Source organism: Aulonocara stuartgranti, assembly GCF_965226115.1.
Source record: "Aulonocara stuartgranti genome assembly, chromosome: 16".
In the NCBI taxonomy this organism is placed as follows: Eukaryota; Metazoa; Chordata; class Actinopteri; order Cichliformes; family Cichlidae; genus Aulonocara; species Aulonocara stuartgranti.
In genome coordinates, this window is record NC_138952.1 from 14632468 (window position 1) to 14653432 (window position 20965).

The following is a 20965-nucleotide window of genomic DNA, read 5'->3' on the forward strand; positions in this document are numbered from 1 at the left end:
CTAGATATACATAGAAGTAGATTCATATTAGGCCTGCTGTGCTATAATAAACCTTTTTAAGCAAAAACCTGGTATGTTGGATACATGTGCACATCCTTTTAAAATCTGTAGAAACATGAACAAAGAGGGCGTATGCTGATGGGAGGGCTGTGGCTCAGCAGGCTCCTCCTCCCTGCATAATAAGCCGGGTCCATTGAAATGAGTAGACAGCAGAAACGGCGCAGGCAGCTCCACAGCGGCTTGTCGGGACACTTCAGAAAACAAGTCCGAAAGTGTCCGAAAATCAGAGAGCAGAATGACTCGTTTCATGACTGGCACAGAGTTGTGAGCAAGTATCCGGAAAAAAAGAGAAAAGATTTTATTATCTTACCGAAGCGGATGGGAATAATTTGGGAATACAGCCCGCTCTCCTCCTCAGCTGTGGTACCCTGAAGTCAGACTACAAAGAGCCGTGAGGTCGAGCACTGGTTAAGATGAATACTTCCTTTTTAGAGGTGAGTTCGCCTGCTTTCTCTATAGCGGTATGAATACTTTTTAGTAGCTCTTTGCTTTAATTTGGAGCCCTACATGGATTTTTGAGACCTTCACGCTCCTTTGTTTTGTTTCACCACACTGTGTTTTGAGCTTTTTATAAATGCGGGATGGCTTCAGACCACTTCATGATTTTCACACCCCTGTAAAAGCAGCCCTTATTATGATGTATTCTGCGGTCTTTGTGATCCTTTATCAGCCGCTCATGTGTCCTATACCTCTACAGGATGGAGCCAGAGTGGCAACCTCACTGTCCACAGAAGCCTCTTAGTCATACAAATGTCTGCCCTGACAAAAACTACTACAGCTTCTCAGGGAAACCTGTGTGTAGCTTTAATTAGAGGCTACACAATGCAACTCTCAATGCAGTGACTGCTGAGCTGGATGTGTCATCTGCCAATCAGTCCAGAGAGCAGCACACTCTGATGTAGGTGAAAGCCAGGCTGGCTTTAGGTCTGATTTGTCATGCCCCTCTGACTCAGAGGAGGGCACACACACTCACAGAGAAGACAGATGGAGTACAGGGGAGTGAATCTCCTCCCATCCCATCCTCTACTTCTGTACCTCCCTATCAGCCATGCCCCTCAGTGATGCTGTGACTCACAGAAGTTTCAGCATGCAGGAGGTGCTCCATACACATTTCTTTGCAAAGGCAGGTTTAATGCTGATTGGACAATTATCGATGCATTTCTATTTTTCAGTGACTTCAGTCATACAATAATAAATTCAGCAGCTTCGAGTGTAGCTTTCAATAATTTGCTGCACACACCGACTGTGTAGCGAGCAGATGGAGGAGAGCTGGATTTTGACTCATAATCTGCTTTTATTACAGTGATATGCTGCGAAGAGGAAGGTTATTATTTCAGCTCAGTTTTAATCTGGTTTGTGTCTGTTGACCTTTACCAACAGAGCAAGACATCCTGTAGTATTTGCTCCAAATAGGTGTATGTTTTTTGGGGTAGGTTATATTTCATTCTACTTGATTTGTTAGGTTGTCTTTGGACTTGACTGCATTCATTTGCAGTGTTTTAAAATTTTAAGCTAAAATACATATTGGTTTGACTTCGTTGTACTTACTGCTGCTTTTTTTTACTGTTAAAATTAAACTGAGTCTCTGTAACAGACCACTAATGGACAACAACAGCATAAAAATATATATTTATCTCTACCTGCTGTTTCACATCTCCGGTCTGAGCTGTGTTAGAGGGAATGACTGACCTGTCCTGGTTTTCAAGTGAATTTCGGTGTCATGGAAAGATGCCAGGGTCTTGAACTCCACAGTGCCACAGCTTGGATTTAATTAAGCAGGAATTCTGGAAGTGAATTAAGATAAGGATTAAACTCAACTCTATAAACAAGTGCACCAGGATAAATCATATGGATGTGTCTTTGCTGTGAATGTCGTGGTTGTATAAAGCTGGAACTGTGTAGATAGGAGCACATCTTTTTTAACCTTTTGCATCACAAAACTCTGTTGCAGATCATGCATTAAAGAAATATGCACGTTTACCAATTTGCCAGTTACTAATCTAGGATCGGCTTTTCCTCATAGGCCACTGTTTGTTAAGGTGGAGACGTTGACAAGGGTTAGAAATCATGGTGGACTGAGAGGAGTGGTCATGGGTGTGCTCATCCTGATGGCCCATCCTGTCCACCATAAAACCTTCAGCACTGTCCTTTACCCCACACCCAATACGTTATTCTAATGGAAGTGACCCAACAAAAACACACAAGTATCGAAGGGTGTTTTTTTTATACTGCAAGGCTGCTGGATTTGGCAGACTTTATATTCACATTTTGTTTTTTCAGACATACGAGAAACTCCCTGCCCGCGTCACACCCAAATTTGGATGAATCAGAGCTTCCATTATGAAATTAATTTAGTTTATTTAGCTTTATCCACAATATCTGCTAATTTTAACCGTTTTTCCAGTGAAAAGTTTTATGCAAGAATCCATTTCATATAGCGTATATGAGAAACATTGTTGTGCCTTTGGGCCTCTTCCTTCCTGGCTATTAATTTGCCAGGTAATATGAGCATTATCTATACCTTTGTGCGACCTCCCTTTGTATGTGTGAGCTCCCACACGCACTTTAGATACTTGATATCTTTGTAGAACATCCTGAATCCCAGCTATTTTCTAAACTTGGTAATCAGTTTCTTTATAGCAGCAGCTGCTACACACTGTAAACCCAAGCAAGGAGGACCTTTCCACACCCATTAACCCCTTCATTGCATTACACACCAAATTCCTTCCTCTTAAAGATACTCTGACAGAGGGAATCCCAAATACCCAGCCTTGACCTCCCAAATTCCTGGTCACGGCTGCATGTCATCCATCCTGTAGAGCTGCGGTTGCAAGGCTTTAGGTTTCACACCGTCACCGCTGACCCCTTCACCCTCAGACACATTCTTCCCATCCTAAAAACATCCCTCGTAGCTCTACGTGTCGCTTATGTCTGGATCTCTGAAGTCGGGGCCGTGGATCGGTATCCGAGGCTGCATTCTGTGGTGAAATGGGTAACGTGAGAAAGGCAAACCTGCCGTAGTAGTAGGTGGACTATTTTCCCCCCTTTGGCGACAGACACTTTTCTGCCCAGTTGTCACTTCCTCCAGCTGCCACTTTAAAGAGCCGAGAATCATTGCTCCCATGCAGCTGGCTGATGGAGTAAGGAAAGAGCCAGGAAGTACAGTTAGGATGTGAAGAAGGAAGGAAGGAAATGTAATGGGACCAGCATTCCTTTTTTTCTTCTAAGCGGTTGTTTTCATTTGTAATTAAAATTGAAGTGCTTATTGTCTGCATTGTCACATCAAATTAGGGGATTTTCAAACAAGGCTCTTTAGAGTTTCGGAGCTGCAGTGAATTAACGGGGCCGGTTGTTTATGATCACAAAGAGGAAAGTATTATTAAGGCAGCGGTTTGAGTGTGCGACAGCAGAACTCCTGCAGCTTTGGAACAATCTGGAGGTGGTTTAATCCACCACAAGAGCACAGAAGCTAATTACCAGCAGCCATTGTCTGACCATGCACCAGAAAACATGGATAATCCGTTCTTATCATGTTACAGATTTGCAGCGTCAGGATTTCGAGACCACAGCTTATTCAACGATTTCCTGAATTTTCCGTTTTAACGTGAAATAAATTGGAGTCAGCGCTCTGCAATATTCTGACCCGATCCCTTCCTAACTCTTTAGCTTGTGTTTGCATTTCTTGTGAGTCTAGCAGTAACCTGACCCCCGTCTATCAGTGCGCTGACCATCACACAGGGAACTCAGCGCTGTGATAACCTCCTGCTGACGCCATGCTGTTGACTTTAGTTTTATCCGCTATGTCACCGAGCTCTTCAGACAAAGCCGTCTGTGTTTGTGGAAATAAAACATATCTCCATCTTTCCACAGTTTCTTTACCAGTGACAAATAACACTGCACAGAATCGTCTCTTCCTGTCTGTTAGCTCCTGATGATGGACGAACTGTTGCTGCGTGGAGTTTTTCGTGGTCTTGGTTGCCTGTAAACCTGAAAGAAATAGTTACCACTCTCACATCTTTACAATCTATATGAAGCTTCTTCTATGTGATGTTCTGTGCACACGTGTTGGAGGTGCCATCATGGTTCATCAGAACTTGGTTTGGAGGATCTTTTTTGTCCTATAGAGTAGATATTTCCTTAGTGATGTAGGCGATTGGTCCAAACCAATGTGTATGTTGATACAGCCACCATTTGAATGCAGCACAGGGAGCACTGTTAAAATATCCATGCATATAAACAGCAGCGCTTAACACTGTTCAGGCTTTACTGACACTATGCTGCCTACACAGTGAGAAAAAATGAAGTCGAATTACAAAAAAGTAAAGAACAGCAACAGGAGGTGACGGTGCATTATTAGGTACTGGTGATGCAAATGGAAAAATGCTACCAAGGTTGGGTTCCCAGGACATCCCCAGTGGGTAGTCCTACTTCTATAGATGTGATTGGTGACAATCTTATCATCTAACTCTTTGCAAATTAGCAAATCCCCAAATTAAAAACAAACAAAGCTTCACTCAAGCTATTCCTTTAACAGCTGACCTTCAACCCACTTGACTCAAATCCATCCTCCATGATTAGAGACCTCTCACTCAGTTGAGGCACTACACATGAAAAATCACTTGTAATCTTCTCTCCAACGCCCATCCTTCCTGCCGCCCTCCCTGTGTGTGTGCATCAGGGCCGTTCTGGGTGTGCTGTTCTCTGAAATATTAATCACATCAGGGCACTTGGGCAAGTAAGTCGGTGATGACAGAGAACACTCTCAAACTATTATATGCCAAATCTGCTGAAAAGATACAGTCATACTGATCTATGTACTTTCTTTATTCAATGATAAAACATTCTCTGATGGAAGTAAGTGACTGGCTGAAAGGCTGCAGGGTTTAACTTTGGACCTGGACCCCTTTCTTGAATGGCAGAGCCTCTTGGTCTCTCCCTTCTTTCTTGCCTGCTTACTAATAATCCTGTCGAATAAATGCGAAACAATGCCGCCCAAAAAATCTAACACTCATCCATCCATTCTTTTTTTTTTTTTCACTTAGCAGGGACCAAGTTGTACTACAAGTTGGACCAGTTAACCCTACACAGGACAGGCCCTGTCTGGCTTCTTACCCAGGGTCATTTTGTCAAGGGGAGACCCTACCACGGGTCGGTCCTGGGATCACTTGGACATAGAAACCCCTCCACTGGCCACAAATATAGCTGTATCAGTTGTGTCTTGCATGGGTAAAAAGAAGGTCCTGGTTCTTACTGTTTATTAGTTTCACTGATTTTCTTGGGTAGCCTCCAGAAAGATGTCATATATGTAAATGTCCCAGACTGTTATTTTCACATCTCAGTGGCGTCTTTCTGTCACCAGCGATGTTTCTGAATGATGGGTTGTTGACATTGTAGGCTGACTGGATGTCTGTGCCTGGGCTGCTCATGTTACTGGTGTGGTATCTGCGTTAAGTTTAAAGTGTCAGGCATGCAGTCCCTTCTGTCATTCATATCTCAAAATGATTTTCAGTACATCTCCGTGAGGTAAAGGTGGACGACTCAAATCCAAAGACAAATCAGATTTGTGTGCAGGATTTGAGATTTTTACACAGACAAAATTAAAGATTATTGTCGCTTTCCCTCATGCAAAAATTTTTTAAAAAGTGTTTGTTGTCTTTCACCTTGACTGGCCGACCTGATGGACATAGTGAGATGGTAATGAGTGTCGCTTAAATCCCCTGGGTTCCAAGGTTTCGTCTGGCAGCTTAATAACAGCCAACCTGTGATTTACTGCTCCCAGTCCAGATGTTGACTTTCCTTTTTTAGTCCCCTATGATTACGCTGCACAGAGTCAGCCTATTATGGGATGGAGTATGCGTGTTTCTAAGCTACACCATCCTGTGAGTTTAGGTTAAACACATTGCAACTACCATATGTGAATATAGCCTGAGGTGAATTTTTTTTTTTTTTAAAAACAGTAAAATTTGTTGATTCTCGTGAAGCGATTAATGCTATAGCTGTAATTCCAGGACTAATTACAGGGGTGAGCACCCTGTAGAGTTCGAGTACACATCCCACTCTGCATGAGCCTAGCTTGCCGTGGTGTGAAGAGCCTGACTGGAGAAAACAGCACAGCATGGCACAATCCACAGTCATGACATGTTAGCTTTCCCATCCACTCTAAGTGTGTTTTATTATAAGTGTGTGTGTGTGTGGTTAGAGGCCCGGGGCTTTTTGTAGGATGATATGCTGAGAAGCTGAGACTAACATGAGGAGGAATGTCCCGTGTTTTTAGGACTCTCTGTGTGTTTATCTCTGCCACTTGAACGCACTGCTAAACATACTTCATCCCCCTGCTTTGTATAAGAAACACTCGCCACAATCCAAGGAGAGGTTTGAGCAGTTTCACTCATATTTGTTCTGGGATTTCTGATTGGAATCAGTCTGTGTGCTGTTGAAATGCTGCGCGACCAGTGGATCTAATAGTTTTGGCCAAAGTTTCTTCATCCTGACCTCCAGTCCTCCCTCTTTCCTGTTATAAATTATACATCTGACTATAACACACAAAATCCCTGTCTGCTCGTTTGCCCGCAAATTCCTCCAACACCATCAGGAGCTGAGCAACCAAGACTGGCACGCAAGTACATCTTAGCTCCCTGAAGGTTCTTATCTATATTATGATGCCATCATGTTGCTTAGCAACCACTTACCAACAGGTTAAAATGACCCATTTGTAGCGTTTATGCACCTCCTAATAGCATCGTATCATTTCAATGTCATGACAGTAGCATCTAATTTATAGCCACAAAACTTGAATTATGCATTATGTGCTGTGATGTCATCATGCTGCCTAGCAATCACCTAGCAGCTGACGAAAATCACAGACCAGACAATACCATAGCATGGGCGTGTACTGGTAAAAGTAAAATGTGCATTGTAAGCATGTGATGCAGTTCAAATAAAAGTTTAAGGGCATATTTCAAGAAGAAAAGTACAGAGAATGGTTGCACGTCACTAGTGACAATTTGGAGGTTAATTGCAGTTACAAGTTGTAAACTCAGATTAAAGGCAGCTTATTATTTTATTCTGAGTCTTTTATGTTTGTTGCTATCATATCATCAGCTCCTGCTGGATGGGTAACATTTGTTTTAAGGATAATGCTGCGGGAGTGTTTCATGAAGCTTTTCACAATTCATTACACAGGTGGTACTGTTTCTGCAGGCGCTAAATCAGCACCATTTTTAAAAGTGAAACAATATCCTTGCAGGTTTTTAGACTCAGGACATGTAAATAAATTCACTTGTGACAGAGGTTAAAACTACATTTATTTTATTTGCTTACAGAGTCCTAACAGTGACTTTAACATCGACAGTATCACTAATGTGCAGCTTATCATTGCCAAATTGGATTTGATCAAACCATAAATAGCTTCAGTATGAAACACTCAAAATAATAAAATGCTGAAGATAGGAGAGTTTCTAGTAATCAGTGTGGACAGCATGAGCTACAAGGTCAATGGCAGCGTAACAGTAGCCGGGCTGCTTTGTAAGCTACCACTTTGCTTACCGTGCCCCACACGTCTCACACTCTCAAACACAACACTGACTGAGCAGCATTCCTCGAGTACCTCTGGGTTTCCTGCTGTGTGACCCCATAGCTATCAGACGAATAACAGAGGTATGCAGATGCCAGACGGGCGAGATGCTGGCATGTGGCTCGGTAGATATTCCAAGTCATCAAGCTTTGCTGGAAATCCAATCAAACCTGCAGTAATCACATCATTCGTTGCCTATTTGCCCCGTCCTGTAACCTATTCCACTGTGTGCACCCAGGATCAGGGCGCACGCTTTGATCAGCAGTGGAGTGAAAATATGTTTGCACAGGATAAGGAGGTAAAACGCGACACTGTGCCTGGAGTATGTGGCAGAGATTCAAGTGTTTCTCTTCCTCCCCTTTCGCTCCCGAAGACACAATTTGTTATTCAAATTCTCCTCAATACACTCATTAGCAACACAACAGATTAACGCTGTCAATGGATGACAGGGTGGTGCCCTCGAACCCCGCCTTTGCAGACAGTGTGTATCTGCTGACTGACAGATAAATGGACTACCAAACACACTTGGACACAAAAAAGACACACTCACTTAATCCTGCTTGTGCACACAGACTTGTGCATATTTGTTAGATTAATATTGTAACTCATCTCTTTCAGGTCCATCAAGTGTGATAATGATAATGGCTTGCACGACAGTGATAACAGACTACTGTTTGATTTCCATTTAGCTACGGATACTTCTCAAACAGTCCTTCTCAGTTAACAAAAACATTTTCCTCGGTGTAAAGCTTCTTCTGTTCAGGGTTTAGGCTGTTCTTCAGATTCAAGAACAACCAGCGACCCAACGCCCCCCACCCCACATCATCACAAACAGGGAAAGCCCTGTTCCCCAGGGGACTCCTCCTCCTCCATTAGCTAATTTCTGATCAGCTGCTGTCTCCATCATTAATTCATACGTCTTCTAGCACAGATGCTAGAGGTTGCTTTTAATCTTCTGATTTCTCCCCTCGGTCACACACCCTGCCCTCACCCCATGCTGGCTGGGGGTCGTAGGCTGTAACGTGTGCGGCAGGCAGACTGTGTAGTTGCAACGAGGTAACAAAGAAAGACGAAGACATAAAAGGCATGTGCCGAGACATGAATCCTTGGAAAATCTGTGCAACGGAGGATTTTTCCTTTGTGCTGCAACAACCGCTGCTGAAAAACCCTTGAATTAAATTACCTCCCTTTGAGTGAAGCTGTTCACAAGTAGATACATTTATTTTCACACACATTTACACACTAAACATGTTGTATAAATTAAAATAATTCTCAGGTATACTGTAATAAGGTAATAAATAAGTAGCGTCTTGTGTTTATGAGGGTAAAGAAACTGCAGTTAAGCATGGGCCTTGCTGTTTGTAGGATATACAGGAGACAGTGGTTTAACCTACTGGAAAGTCTTCTGCTCAAAAACCCAGAGGGAGCTTTGCCCAGTTTCCCCCTCCAGCTGCCTAGTCCTACTTATTAATCTCACCATCCACTTGGAAGACTCCCACTCATCCCACTCACCCGATGTTCAGGAGATACCATTACAACTCCTAAAATTTGGCTGTGCTCTGCTACAAAGTGATGTGCTGGTTTTTAAAAATATATATATTTTAATGGTTATAAACATCTATGTTTCAGCTGATATCCCAGCAAACCACCCACTCCTACAAATATGTTTACTTTTAGTTCTGAAAGGAAGAAAAAATTCTTTTTGAAAAGTTCGTTTCAATGATTCCAACATAAATAACTAATAACATATTTTCTGTTGAACAATTATTGCACTGGTTTCTGTGAAAGTGCACAGCATTAGCGTGCAAGTACCAATTTGCTGCTTGACCTTATTAAATGCTACAGATCCCGTCAATGCTCTGGACTGCACATCTGTCTGCACAGTGGTAGCGACACAACCTTGTGACTCTGTTTGTTATGCTAATGCAGTCTTAATCTCTGAGGTGTAAATGCAGCACTGGATTACACTTCTATCCATAAAAATGATGGAGAGAAATCTAAATGAGATTAATCGAGAGCTCGAGTTTTGTGTTGATTTTAAACAAGCATGATTGCAAACCAGATTGTTATTAGCGTTAATCGCCACATTAATTCTTTGAAAGGTGAAGTAGAAAAGGGAGAACGGAAACATATTCCTTTTAGTCGAATATGTTGCTGCTGCACATGTTCCACTGCTAACTTTATCCTCCTCCACATGTGAGCACAACAACAACTGATATGCTTGTCAGGATTCGAGCTGGAGGTTCTCAGGCATCGGTCCTACCTGCAGGGCAGCCGTTCGTTCACCATTCCCCAAAACCACTTTATGATCCAAGAAAGTAGCTTATCATAACTAATTGTTCAGCCGAGTCCAAGTCGGGCTGAGTTAATTAGCTTTCTCTTGTTCTCTCTGATAGGATCACCTGATACATGCCAGACGGCAGAGAAAGAGCCGTGGCACCTTGTACTGTGTATGACCTTAAATATTTAAGGGACATTCATTAGCAAATCCTTGAGCTGGATGTCTTTATACAAGCTGCTGAAACTTAAGCCTCCAGCTCCAGGATCACATCATTCAGCCTGAGTGGTCTCTGTGTCAAAAGGCATGATGGGAGGTTGGCGTGCAGCCTGTTTTGGTGGAGTCAGATTACTATTGTCAGCTGGTTCTGCCTCAGCAGTGCTACACATGCTGAGTGACGTGCAACATTAAGAATTTGAAATTAGCTTGAGCCGGAGATGTCATGGCAGCGTTTCTGCTTTGCTTTTTAATGGCGCTAATAAAACATCTGGTTACCAGAAGCAGAGGAGCCCGCTAACCGACTCTTCACAATTAATCCCACTTGCAACTGGGCTTCATCATCAAATGCACACTGTACTTTCCCATGATTACAAATAAAGATATGACTCTGTTTGTCTAGCTTGGAATGGGAAGCTGTGCAGCAGGAGGTAACTGAGGTCTGTGGGATTTAATACGAGCCGCTACCCGTGCTCCTTTGTGTCCCAGCTGGTCTTTGTTTGGGATATTTCCGCCTGGCTAACTGCTGAGGCCTCAGTCAGAGGTGATTGTCTTTGTCCTGACTTAGTGACAGAGCTCCTAAAGATGGAGAGGACGAGGGGGAGGAGTTTTGTTTAGACCATCTGTTGCTGCTTCTTAGACAATTCATCTTGACTTCATACCCTACGGCCTGAGACTCGCATACCAAAATGCAGACGAGTGTCCAATAGTGCCAATGTATATCACAGGCAGCCCTATTAATTTAAGTTTGCATATATTTAATACAATTCTACAGTTTTCTGCAGCTGGTGGCTTATATTTGGCTCCTCACATCACATAATAAGACATTTTTTGGAAGCTAAAGTAGTTAAAACAAGCTAACGTCTACTAGGGGTAACCCCAGTCTCTCCTATCTGAACTGAGCTTTTTCTGGTTGTGCATTAGAAGTTAGCAAGAGGGATTTCTGCCTATACAGCTTACTAGGAAGAACCCAGAACCTATTTAAATGATTTTCAAACCACATGTTTACTGATATAAACCGAGATGTCAAAGCTGGTCATCAGATGTCATCTTTATAGGGGAAAGAGTTAAGTTTGCAAGTCGGAACTATTATGGTGCAGGTGTTAGCTTTATTATTAAGTCAACTTCCTTTATGATTAGTTTTATTTTTTGTCTATAGTACATAAACAAAACAGCAATACGGTAGCACAGCACAGTATCTCGTTGGGTTTTTTTTGCCCACCTTTGATTATAGTGTCTGGGAGAGATTTATCCAGAGTGCGAGTCACTCTTTACAGATGCTGGTGCAGCAGGCTGAGCTGTTATTAGCATCTTTATGGGCCACTTTGTCACTGATGCTTGGTTTACCATATACAGTCACATTTTTTTTCATTTGAATTCCTAATTACTTTAATCTAAAAAACTACGTGTGGTGGGCATGCAGCTGGTATGCAGTGGGTTTTTGTTCATGTGAGTGGAAAAACCTCTGAAACTGACTCAGCTGCTGAGCCACTCAAAACTTTCCTTCACTTTTTGTAGTGCTGAAATTTCTTTATTGAGGCAATACTGGAATGGGTGTGGAAATTTGCCATCTTATGAGCCATCACAGTCCTCTCCTTGTCACGGCTTGCCCCCTGTCTTATTCTGCTGTACATCTCATGCAATCTGTTTGTTACAAAATACTTTCGGCTCTTTTGTCGGCCTTACTGTTAATGTCAAGTCGTGACACGAGAAAGGAAAAAACCCCTATAAGATGACGAGAACTAGCAATATTCTGCTGAATTCCAGTTATGTAACTGAGGCTGATCTTCTTGAAATCTATAGAGCAAACACTTGTAATCCCTGCACTTGAGCAAACTCACGTGAATCAGCTTTTCCCTGAACAGGCCAGGCATGTAAGGCTGGTACCAGGCAGAAACTGGTGTGAAAGTCACCAGTCGTCTCTGTTAATGGGTGGCCACGTGTTGCAGGATACCTCTGTTATATTTCTGTCCTGATGTTTCTGTTTGTCTGCCTCTTTATTCAACACAATAGGAGGCAGGGCATTAAGAGCTGCTCGCACCCTTCCTCTTTCCCTTCTCTCTTCCCCTCTGCCTCCTCCTAATTTACACGACCCTCTTTTGTCCCACTCACTCCTTTCCCCCGTGGTTTAAGAGCCACATTTAGATGTGCTCCATTAGCTGACTGAAAGAAAAAAATCTGCGATGATGGAAGTGTTTCTTTTATTTTAGACTGACTTGCTTTGTCTAAGAAAGAGGCCTGAATCGAAAAATAAAGAAAACATCAGCAATCAGTCATCACACAAGCTGCTGAGGGACTTCATTTATTAGATTTTTTTTAGCGTCTCTGTGTCTCATCTTGTAAATGGAGAGTGGATAAAACAAAAGCATGTTGGTCTTGTGGCAAACACATCTGTGCTTCGTGGATGAAAGTGTGCACACACGTGGCAGCCTGTTGTTAATAGTTAATGTGGATTGATGTCTGGAAGTGGTGACCTTGTCTAAGGTTTCTTAGTGGAATCCATGCATATTGATCTCTTCACTTTGATCCTTTGTTGGTCACACACTTTATTTGCTGATGCTCGTTGCTTCTCTGGCCCCCCCACCGGTGGCACTTGTGATTATTAACCATGTTCAGCTGTTAAAGCCAAGCTTATTACAAGAGGTTGCAACTTTTTGGGTTAAATTTTGTTAAAATCCACATCCTAGTCGTCTCCATCAACTAAAATGCTAAATGAGGAATTTTCTTTGAGATCGAGGACATTTTTCATACTGCTTTCATCTCTCCTTTGCAAAACTGCAAGTTTCAATTTGAGATTTTGGCTCTAATGAAACAATTAAGATTTTAATTACACAGAAAGTTGCTGGATTATTGTAAGCAATCAGACATGAAGGTGGTACCATCTGTCTTTCTGCAAAACTACATACTCCCGTTTACTATCAGACAAATGCGTATTTAGTCATGCAAAAAGATTTTTACTTTTTATTCCACAGGGTCAGACAGGCGACTGTTTGTTTTCATTTAGTACAGTCTTTCAAACAAAGCCAAATCTATAAATGTATCCGCCGGTGCTAAAGTGGCAAATGCTGTAAGGAAATGACAGTTTGCCTGAGCAATCAGCCTCAGATTCCTGTTATTGCTCCTAGTTACTCACATGCTAACAAACATGTCTGGGAAGGTCAGCGACTCCGTATGGATACGCAAACACTGGAAACTGGGCCGCTGGGATCAGATATTAGTGTCTGTCTGGAAGCGGCATCTGATAATGGCTAGAAGTGTGCTGCGATTTGCCCGACTGAAATATAGAAAACAAAGGAAGGATGATAGACATTTGAATCGATTGATATGCTAAAGTGGTAAATGCTCATTTGGGGTCATAGTCTTTTCCTTTATAAAGGAGACCAGGCACACTGAAAGCATTTTTGACAGTGTATATGACTGAGTGGTGTTTTGACTCTCTGGCACGGACTCATCATGCAGATCTGGTGAACAACTTCTTCGCTTCTAATCATAGTTTAATAAGAGACTAACTGTGTCCATCCAATCTTGGTGAAACAGTGGCTACAGTATGTGGCACATAATGGTAAGCAATTTTGAGGGGATAAAATGGAAAAAGACAGAGAGAAGAAAAGCAGAGAGGATAATTCTTACTTTTAGAGAAATTCTCTGCTCTTGCTCACCCAGCTCTTTTATAATATAGCTAAAAAGCCTGTGCGTGTGGGGAGTGGTGGTCGATCTTTGTCTTCCTTTGTTTCTGGTAATATGAAGAATAAGAACATCAATGGAATACTTAGTATCTGTAATGCAAATGTGTAAGACCTTTGTGTAAAGCGCATGACTCCAATGCAAGCCCAGTGTCCAGATGTTAAGGTTGTTGTGCTATTGTGTTGCAGGGGGCCCGTGTGTGGCTGAGACACAAAGAGCAGCTCCGCCCCTCTACTGTCAGCTCTTGTGATGATTCAACCCTCATCCTCACCACCGACTATGGGAAGGTAAGAAGACGTTCTTTTTCACTAGTCTTGTCCCTGATTCGTCACCTTGGCAGTATATCTGGAACATGAAGCTTTTATCGTTGGTTTAAGCATTCAGACTCTGTGTTTGCAAGTTTACGCTTAAACCAACATTATTCCTTTTAAAAATTAACAAAGCAAAGGCGCTGAGGTGCTCAGAGAGTATTTAAGTGTCCATAGCTGATTGTGTCCATTTAAAATCTCACCCTGGTTTTGTCGTGATCTGCGGAGGCAGACCGTGCGGCGGTGTGTGTGGTGGACCCAGGTGCGAACACAACAAGAGTAGACTGGAGTAAACTTAACTGAAAGCGAGCCTTTATTTTGGCTGGTGACAAGGAGTGCAGACAAGGCAGAAACGCAGTGACAAACTAAACTATGACTAAACTGAGAAAGTAAAACTAGGAAAAACTATGAAGACACAGGAAACCATAACTATGAATACTAAGACTGGCTGTGACAACATGGAGGGTGGGAACACAGACGACACGACACAGACTACATGAAACACAGAGACTAAATACACATGAGGGATGATCAGGGGAAGTGGCCACACATGGGAGCACAGCTGACACACATGAACCTAACGACAGGACAGGAGAAGTGACACTGAATACGCTGACAATGAATACAGATTTTCAAAGTAAAACATGGAGATTAGACATGACAAGAACTAAACATAACCACGCAGACATGACACATGAACCAGGGAGACTTAGTACAGGGGGAGATGACATAAATAACTAAGGAACAAAACTAAACTGCAATCTAGAAATTAACTAGGTGAACTAAGCTAGGTGCAAATGAATACAAAAGATACATGAAACTCAAATACTGGGTCGCTTGACCCAGGACCATGACAGGTTTCTGTTAACTCGTCCAGGGTCGTATAAAGTAAAAGGGGGAGGTTTGTTTCCCATTGTGTATATGTGGGAGACCTAATTGTTTGCACATATGTGTTTCATCTGAGGGCTCTGCAGCGGCATCAACATCTTTTGTAATAAAGTAAGAATGACAGGAATGGAGTCCAGCAATTCACTGGCCTCAGCTTATCTGTTTGGCAGTGCGTGGTGGTCTTTGTGTCTGGAGGAAATCCTGTTACAGAGGCAGAGAGAGAAACAGACACAGGGAAGCAGACACACACACACACACACACACACACACACACACACACACACAGAGGTGGAAGGTCAAAAATAATTTCTCATTCAAGTCTTTGTGAGTCAAAAACTGTAGATCAAAAGAAAGCTGTTTTATCTTGTGTTATATATCTGTACTTATATGCGCTTTGCCTTCAGAGGAGTCCTTCTAAAAAACGGACTTATAAAGTAGAGAGTAGGTTGCTAAATTGTAAGGAAGCTGCATTTTTTTTCATGCTCGTGCATTAACTGGTTAAAGGAGTACTTGCTTTATTGTCACTGAAACTTTGTGAAGCTCTGGAGTTTTTGTCAGGTGCCCATTTCCACTGGATGCACTGTTTTTATCTAAAAGAGTGCCCCTTTGTACATTGATGTTGTTAACTTTCACACTGTTATTAATATTGTGGCCACACAAAACCAGTATTGGCAGTCCTGTACTGGTTGCTTAGGGCTTATGACAGTTAGCCATGATATTCGATGTCATCCACCATCGTTGCAAAACATTTTGAGCTGCTGGCTCTGGGTCATTTTACATTACATTCAACATTAGAGCCACACTAGTCTATAACACAACAGCAGCTACACAAAGGGTGCTGTCAACGCAGCACAGCAACAACATATGTAAGTTCACTGTTCATCAGTTCTCTCTCATGATCCTCTATCCTTCCTTCCAAGCTGCATTCATAGCTTTGGGACTTTTGCATTCCCATCTCCCTTTTCACATGGAGACTGGAGTTTCAGGCCAGTTCATCCCAGTCTGTTAGGTTACCTGTTCACTTTCTAACACCATCATCAAGTCTGCAAGTGACATAATGGTGTTTGGCCCAGACAGGTGCAACATGACTCAGTTCACAGGGACGAAGCATGGCACCTTGGTGCAGAAACAACAGTCTGACCTTGAACACAAAGAAGAGCAATGAGCTAATAGTGGATCTAAGAAAACAGAAGCTTATTGCTAGAAGCTGTGAATGCATTCCCATCCATATAAATGGTCTGGAGGTGGAACAGATGTCTGCTTTCAAGTAAACTCTATGGAATATGGAATTAAGTACTGGGCCAGTTTTTGGTGTTTGTAGTCTAATTGCGACAGGACTCTGAATTCGAATATGATATTGTTGCAGAATTCAACTGTGGCAACAAGTCAGCTTGTGAAATTTCTTCCTTCATATATTTTCCACAATCAACTGTAAGTGTTGTTGTTAGCAAGTGCTTGGGAACCATAGTACCTCAGCTACAAGGTGGTTACCACATAAAATTATAGAGCTGAGTGCTGAGGTGCTCTGCTGAGTCAACTGCAGAGATCGAGACCACATCCTCAGTATGAAAAACGTGCGCAGGGAGCTTCATGGCATGGTTTCAATGGCTGAGCAGCTCCTATGGGTGTAGTGTGTAGGTGGCCTTGTACTCGTCCATAAATTGTATCTGTGAGTTCAGGACTTTTAATTGACTCTCAGAGAGAGCCTGGAACAAACAAATCAGGTGACTTTAGTTGACTGCTGCTAACACCTGCATCTGCTAACCAACCAATAGAAATGTCCCATGAAATAATGTGATGAAGTTGACAAAAAAATTGTAAAGAAACAAGAAACAGAAGAAACTTGTAGAAGGATTATTGTCTGCTATCATCATGACTGTATCGAAGATATAGTTGAGAAAGAGTAAAGAACAGTGGAGGACTAGCAGCTGTGCGTGTTGGTTCTAGTTTAGTCTACATGCATTGAACTTGATATCCTGCTCAGGTTTATTAGATCTATGTCACACAGTGTGGTTTCCACAGAGTGCTGGCGCCTTAGATCCTAGTGAACGTTCATTGCCAACGACTCTGCCACAACCACTGACTTTTTTCCATTCTGCCATTCAGGAAGCAATAGAGGCAACTAAACACTTTAGTTTCTTCAGTGCTGGTGTTCTTTGATCTCAGACAGTGAACCATAAATGCACAATCAATAATCTGTGTACATATATACATAATTTTCCCTGTTTTTTGAAACACGTATACATGGCCCATTTACTCATCCTCGGGCCATCGTAGCATCTTCTGCGGTGTTTCTGTGGTCTGTGGAAGGGATGCAGTCAACCCTGCGCTGTCCAAAGGGCAGGGACAACTCTGGGTAATGGAATATGACTGGAGAATGACGTGGAGTGCTACTCCCAAAATATTCCACCACCCTCAGTGGGAGTTAAAAAAAAATAGCATTAGGTTTATGTGGTGCTCCACTTTTTTGACTGGTAGTAGGACCACTGCATTGATGGTGGCCTGAAGCTGGTCTCATATGATCTCGACATGTGAGCAGTGGATGCTGCTTATCGAGCCAGGCACATGTGTCTCTCCTCTGTTTCCAAAGCTGTAACAGAAATGCCAGGAATGTGAGATTGGGAAACAGACCGTCTCCACCATCAGGATTCCTAGCTGACCTGATGTCATCCCCCGTTCCTGGATGACGTACAGTATCTTCTGAGGTTTATAGGCACTTACTGATCTAGTCTCTGTCTCTTATTTAATTAAGCTTCTCTATCAAGCCCAGGGTATTGTGTCTGTGTGTATGTGTTGTCTGCCAGCCTGCCTGTGTCTGTTTCCTACCATATCAGAGGGTGTTTGTTAAATGTATTGTGGCAGCATTTTAAACTCGGGGGTTGGGATATACTATTATCCATTGCTCCCTGCCTGAATGCCCAGCTTATCTCCATAGAGCACCACCGGAGTTTCTTTACCCACACGGCCTGGGCCTGGCTCCTGTCATATTAGCCATCATATCAGCATTCATCACTGCCATAGTCCTGACCGGACGGGTAAAATACAGCAGAGTGAATGTCTTTGTGTGTTTGAGTGCATGGATCCATCTGTGTGTCCGTGTGTGTGTTTGTGGCCAGATGGCACAAGCTGGATTAACGGTGTGTGAGTTATCCCCAGAGGAGTCTACATGTAAAGAAAAGCAGAAAGAGGATCGGCCACCTGAGCCGAATACCTGCTGCTGGGCTGTCATTGTTGTCCCACTTGACCAGTGTTAGTCTACGACCACCAATGAATCGTTTTACACATACAGTACAAAATGCATGTGGCTTGTGGCTTGACTAACTGAGAAAATCAATGGCATTTTTATTAATAAGAAGTGAAAACAGTTCCTTTTTGATGGCCTCAGTTAATAGTGACTGTAAACTAGCCTCCGTCCCGAGTTGATTGTACACTAAAAGCCTTTTTCATGACATTAAGAATTTAACTCGAGCGAAAAACCTATTCTTATCCAGTGTGAATCCTGAAGTTGTCCAGAGCCTGTAGACATGCTGTCTGCAGTTTTAAATGGGTCATTGATGGCCCTTCAGCCTTTTCTGGATAATTAGTCAATGGAGCTATTATGTGAGCCTTTATGTGAGTGATGCACATACACAAGTAAGCTGGAAGAAATAACACAAACATTATTGTTAGCATCTGTTTGTGTGATAAACAAAATCGTTTTTGAGGATTTGGATTTACATGGATACTTTGCCTGATTTTTTGAGCTGTACACAATCTCTCTCTGTTATTTCTTTTCATATTTTCACCAAGCCTCACCCCCACCCCCTTCACTGCCTCTCTTCTCTTGGGTCTGGGCGGGATCCCCCTGCAGCAGATGGATTCACTGTAAGACAGAGGGACTCAGAGTTTTTAAAAAAAGGAGAAAGGGAAACAGAGAGAGGCAAAACAGCAACAAACAAGACTGTGTTTGTATCCAGAAGCTTGTGATTTTGTGTCTGTCCATGTGCCCCAGTAAAGGCCTGAATACAGCTGACATTAAAGCATAAGTGCTGTGAGCCACAGAGCCTGACTCCACCTATATGTGAATATTAAGTAGAGTTGCTTGGACAAAGCGCAGCAGCAGGGTGTGGTTTCAAGGAAGAGGAAACAAAAGGGAAGAGCAACACAGCTGCAAAACAACTTTAAAACTCAGTTATTTGCTGTTGCTTCCTTTTAGTCTGTGTAATTTTTGTATCATTTTAATTTATGTTATATAAATTTCTTTCTAAGGATGAAAAAACCCCAAACAATCTGCCAGTTATGTATTTCTTTAAGTCATCTGCTGTAGCCTATCCCAACCATCCAGAGGGAAAGCCGGGGTACACCTGGACACCATGAATGTGACTATCCATTGATTTTCTTTTTATATAATCATTTTTATTTTAGATTAATGTATTGTTTTATCAAGAAAGCAGGGATAGAGTGCAGGAGGAATGACATGGAGGAAATGGCCTGGGGCCAACTTCAGTCCGGGCCCTCGGAGAGACGTTTCAGGACACGGGTCATCTGTTCGACCCAATGAGTTTAATTTTATTCATATTTTTTTATTTGTATTTCATGCACACATAACGATTTTTTTGTGGGCTTACAAGACACAAAAAGTACAGGCACAGTGGTCAAACTTTTCATTAAATTTCTTTTATGTTTGTTATTTTACAGCTTGGCCTTCAACAAAATAATCTTCTTTCTCTGCTCAGCCTACCAAATAAAACAGCCATAAAAAGGTTTTCTTGCAAAAGTGCAACTTACTTTTTATGAGTCAACAGAAATGGAGGACATTTTGCCAACAATTATGTAATATCGTGTTTTTAAATGATGGGAAACAAAACAAAATGAGCCTGATTGTCTCTCTGAGGCTTATGGCAGTGTTTCTGAATGCATGTAAGGCTCAACAGTGTAGCTGTTCTGTGTAATGCAATAAAATCATAATGTATGTTGATGTCTATGTCTTTATCGCTATCTTGACATATTAACAGGTTGCTTAACCTTATACGTGGGGTATCAGATCGATTTGTCACAAAGTAACCTGCTCAAGGAAGTGAATGACACTTTTTTTCAAACAAAATAAAGATTTTTTTACTCATTAGTGTGGGCATGACTGCAAAATGTTAGTCTATATCAAAGCATTTGATATTTTGGGGGTGTGGGATAGCTCTTTATTTTAAAAGCACAGTGTCACAAAGACAGGAAAGTAGGGAGAGATGGACTCAAACCCAGGCCCCTGCAGCTTTTTGGCACATGCGTTATGGGAGGTTCCCATCCCATATCTCCAGTAAATTCTCCAGAGTAATGATGATTTATGCAAACTGGAGATATTACTCCAGTTTGCATAAAACAGAGTTACAACTTTAAGTTCAAGGAAACCCAAAACACCTGCATATGCAGAACACACATGACCTGTAGAGTTATGTGTCCGCACCGAATCCTAATCTGTTAAATTTTTGAAAATTATGTAAAATATGTCTTTTCACTGAGTTGTATAGGACATTAGGTTAAATTAGGAGAGAAACTAAGCGAAACACGGGGTGGTTAGCACTGTCGTCTCATAGCAAGAAGGTCCTGGATTCAAGTCCCCGCCCTACATGAAGCCTGCGTGCCTCCCCTTTGTCCTTCCCCGAGGACTTTGGCCTCTTCCTGCATCCCAAAGACATGCACGTTAGGTTAATAGGTGATTCTAAATTGGAAGTAGGTCTGGATATGAGTGTGAATAGCTGTTCTATCTCTCTGTGTGTTAGCCCTGTGATAGCCTGACGACCCAACCAGGGTGTATCCTGCATATAGTCATCATATAAATGAACACTGGGGCTTTTTGCATTTTCTGCTTTGTGTGCTGCGCGTGTGTCCAGCATCATAGCTCTCTTGTGCATACAGCCTCCATTTGTAGAAGATCAATTTGCACCGCAGACAGCTTTGCTAATCAATCATGTCGTTGTAAGTGGC

The 20965-nt window shown here is 42.3% G+C and overlaps 1 protein-coding gene across 2 annotated transcripts in view; it reads left to right on the forward strand.

The window, feature by feature from the left end:
• Positions 1 to 201: 201 nt before the first annotated feature.
• The window catches only part of myo10l3 (myosin X, like 3), a 59404-nt gene continuing 38640 nt past the window's right edge, over positions 202 to 20965 (forward strand). Inside the window, exons 1-2 of one of the 2 annotated variants that reach the window (XM_082508668.1) lie at positions 202 to 494; positions 14000 to 14098. In XM_082508668.1, coding sequence (XP_082364794.1) covers positions 474 to 494; positions 14000 to 14098 — 120 coding nt within the window. In that variant the 5' untranslated portion in view covers positions 202 to 473. The remainder of the gene's footprint in view (positions 495 to 13999; positions 14099 to 20965) is intronic. The other variant, XM_082508667.1, reaches the window with a different exon arrangement.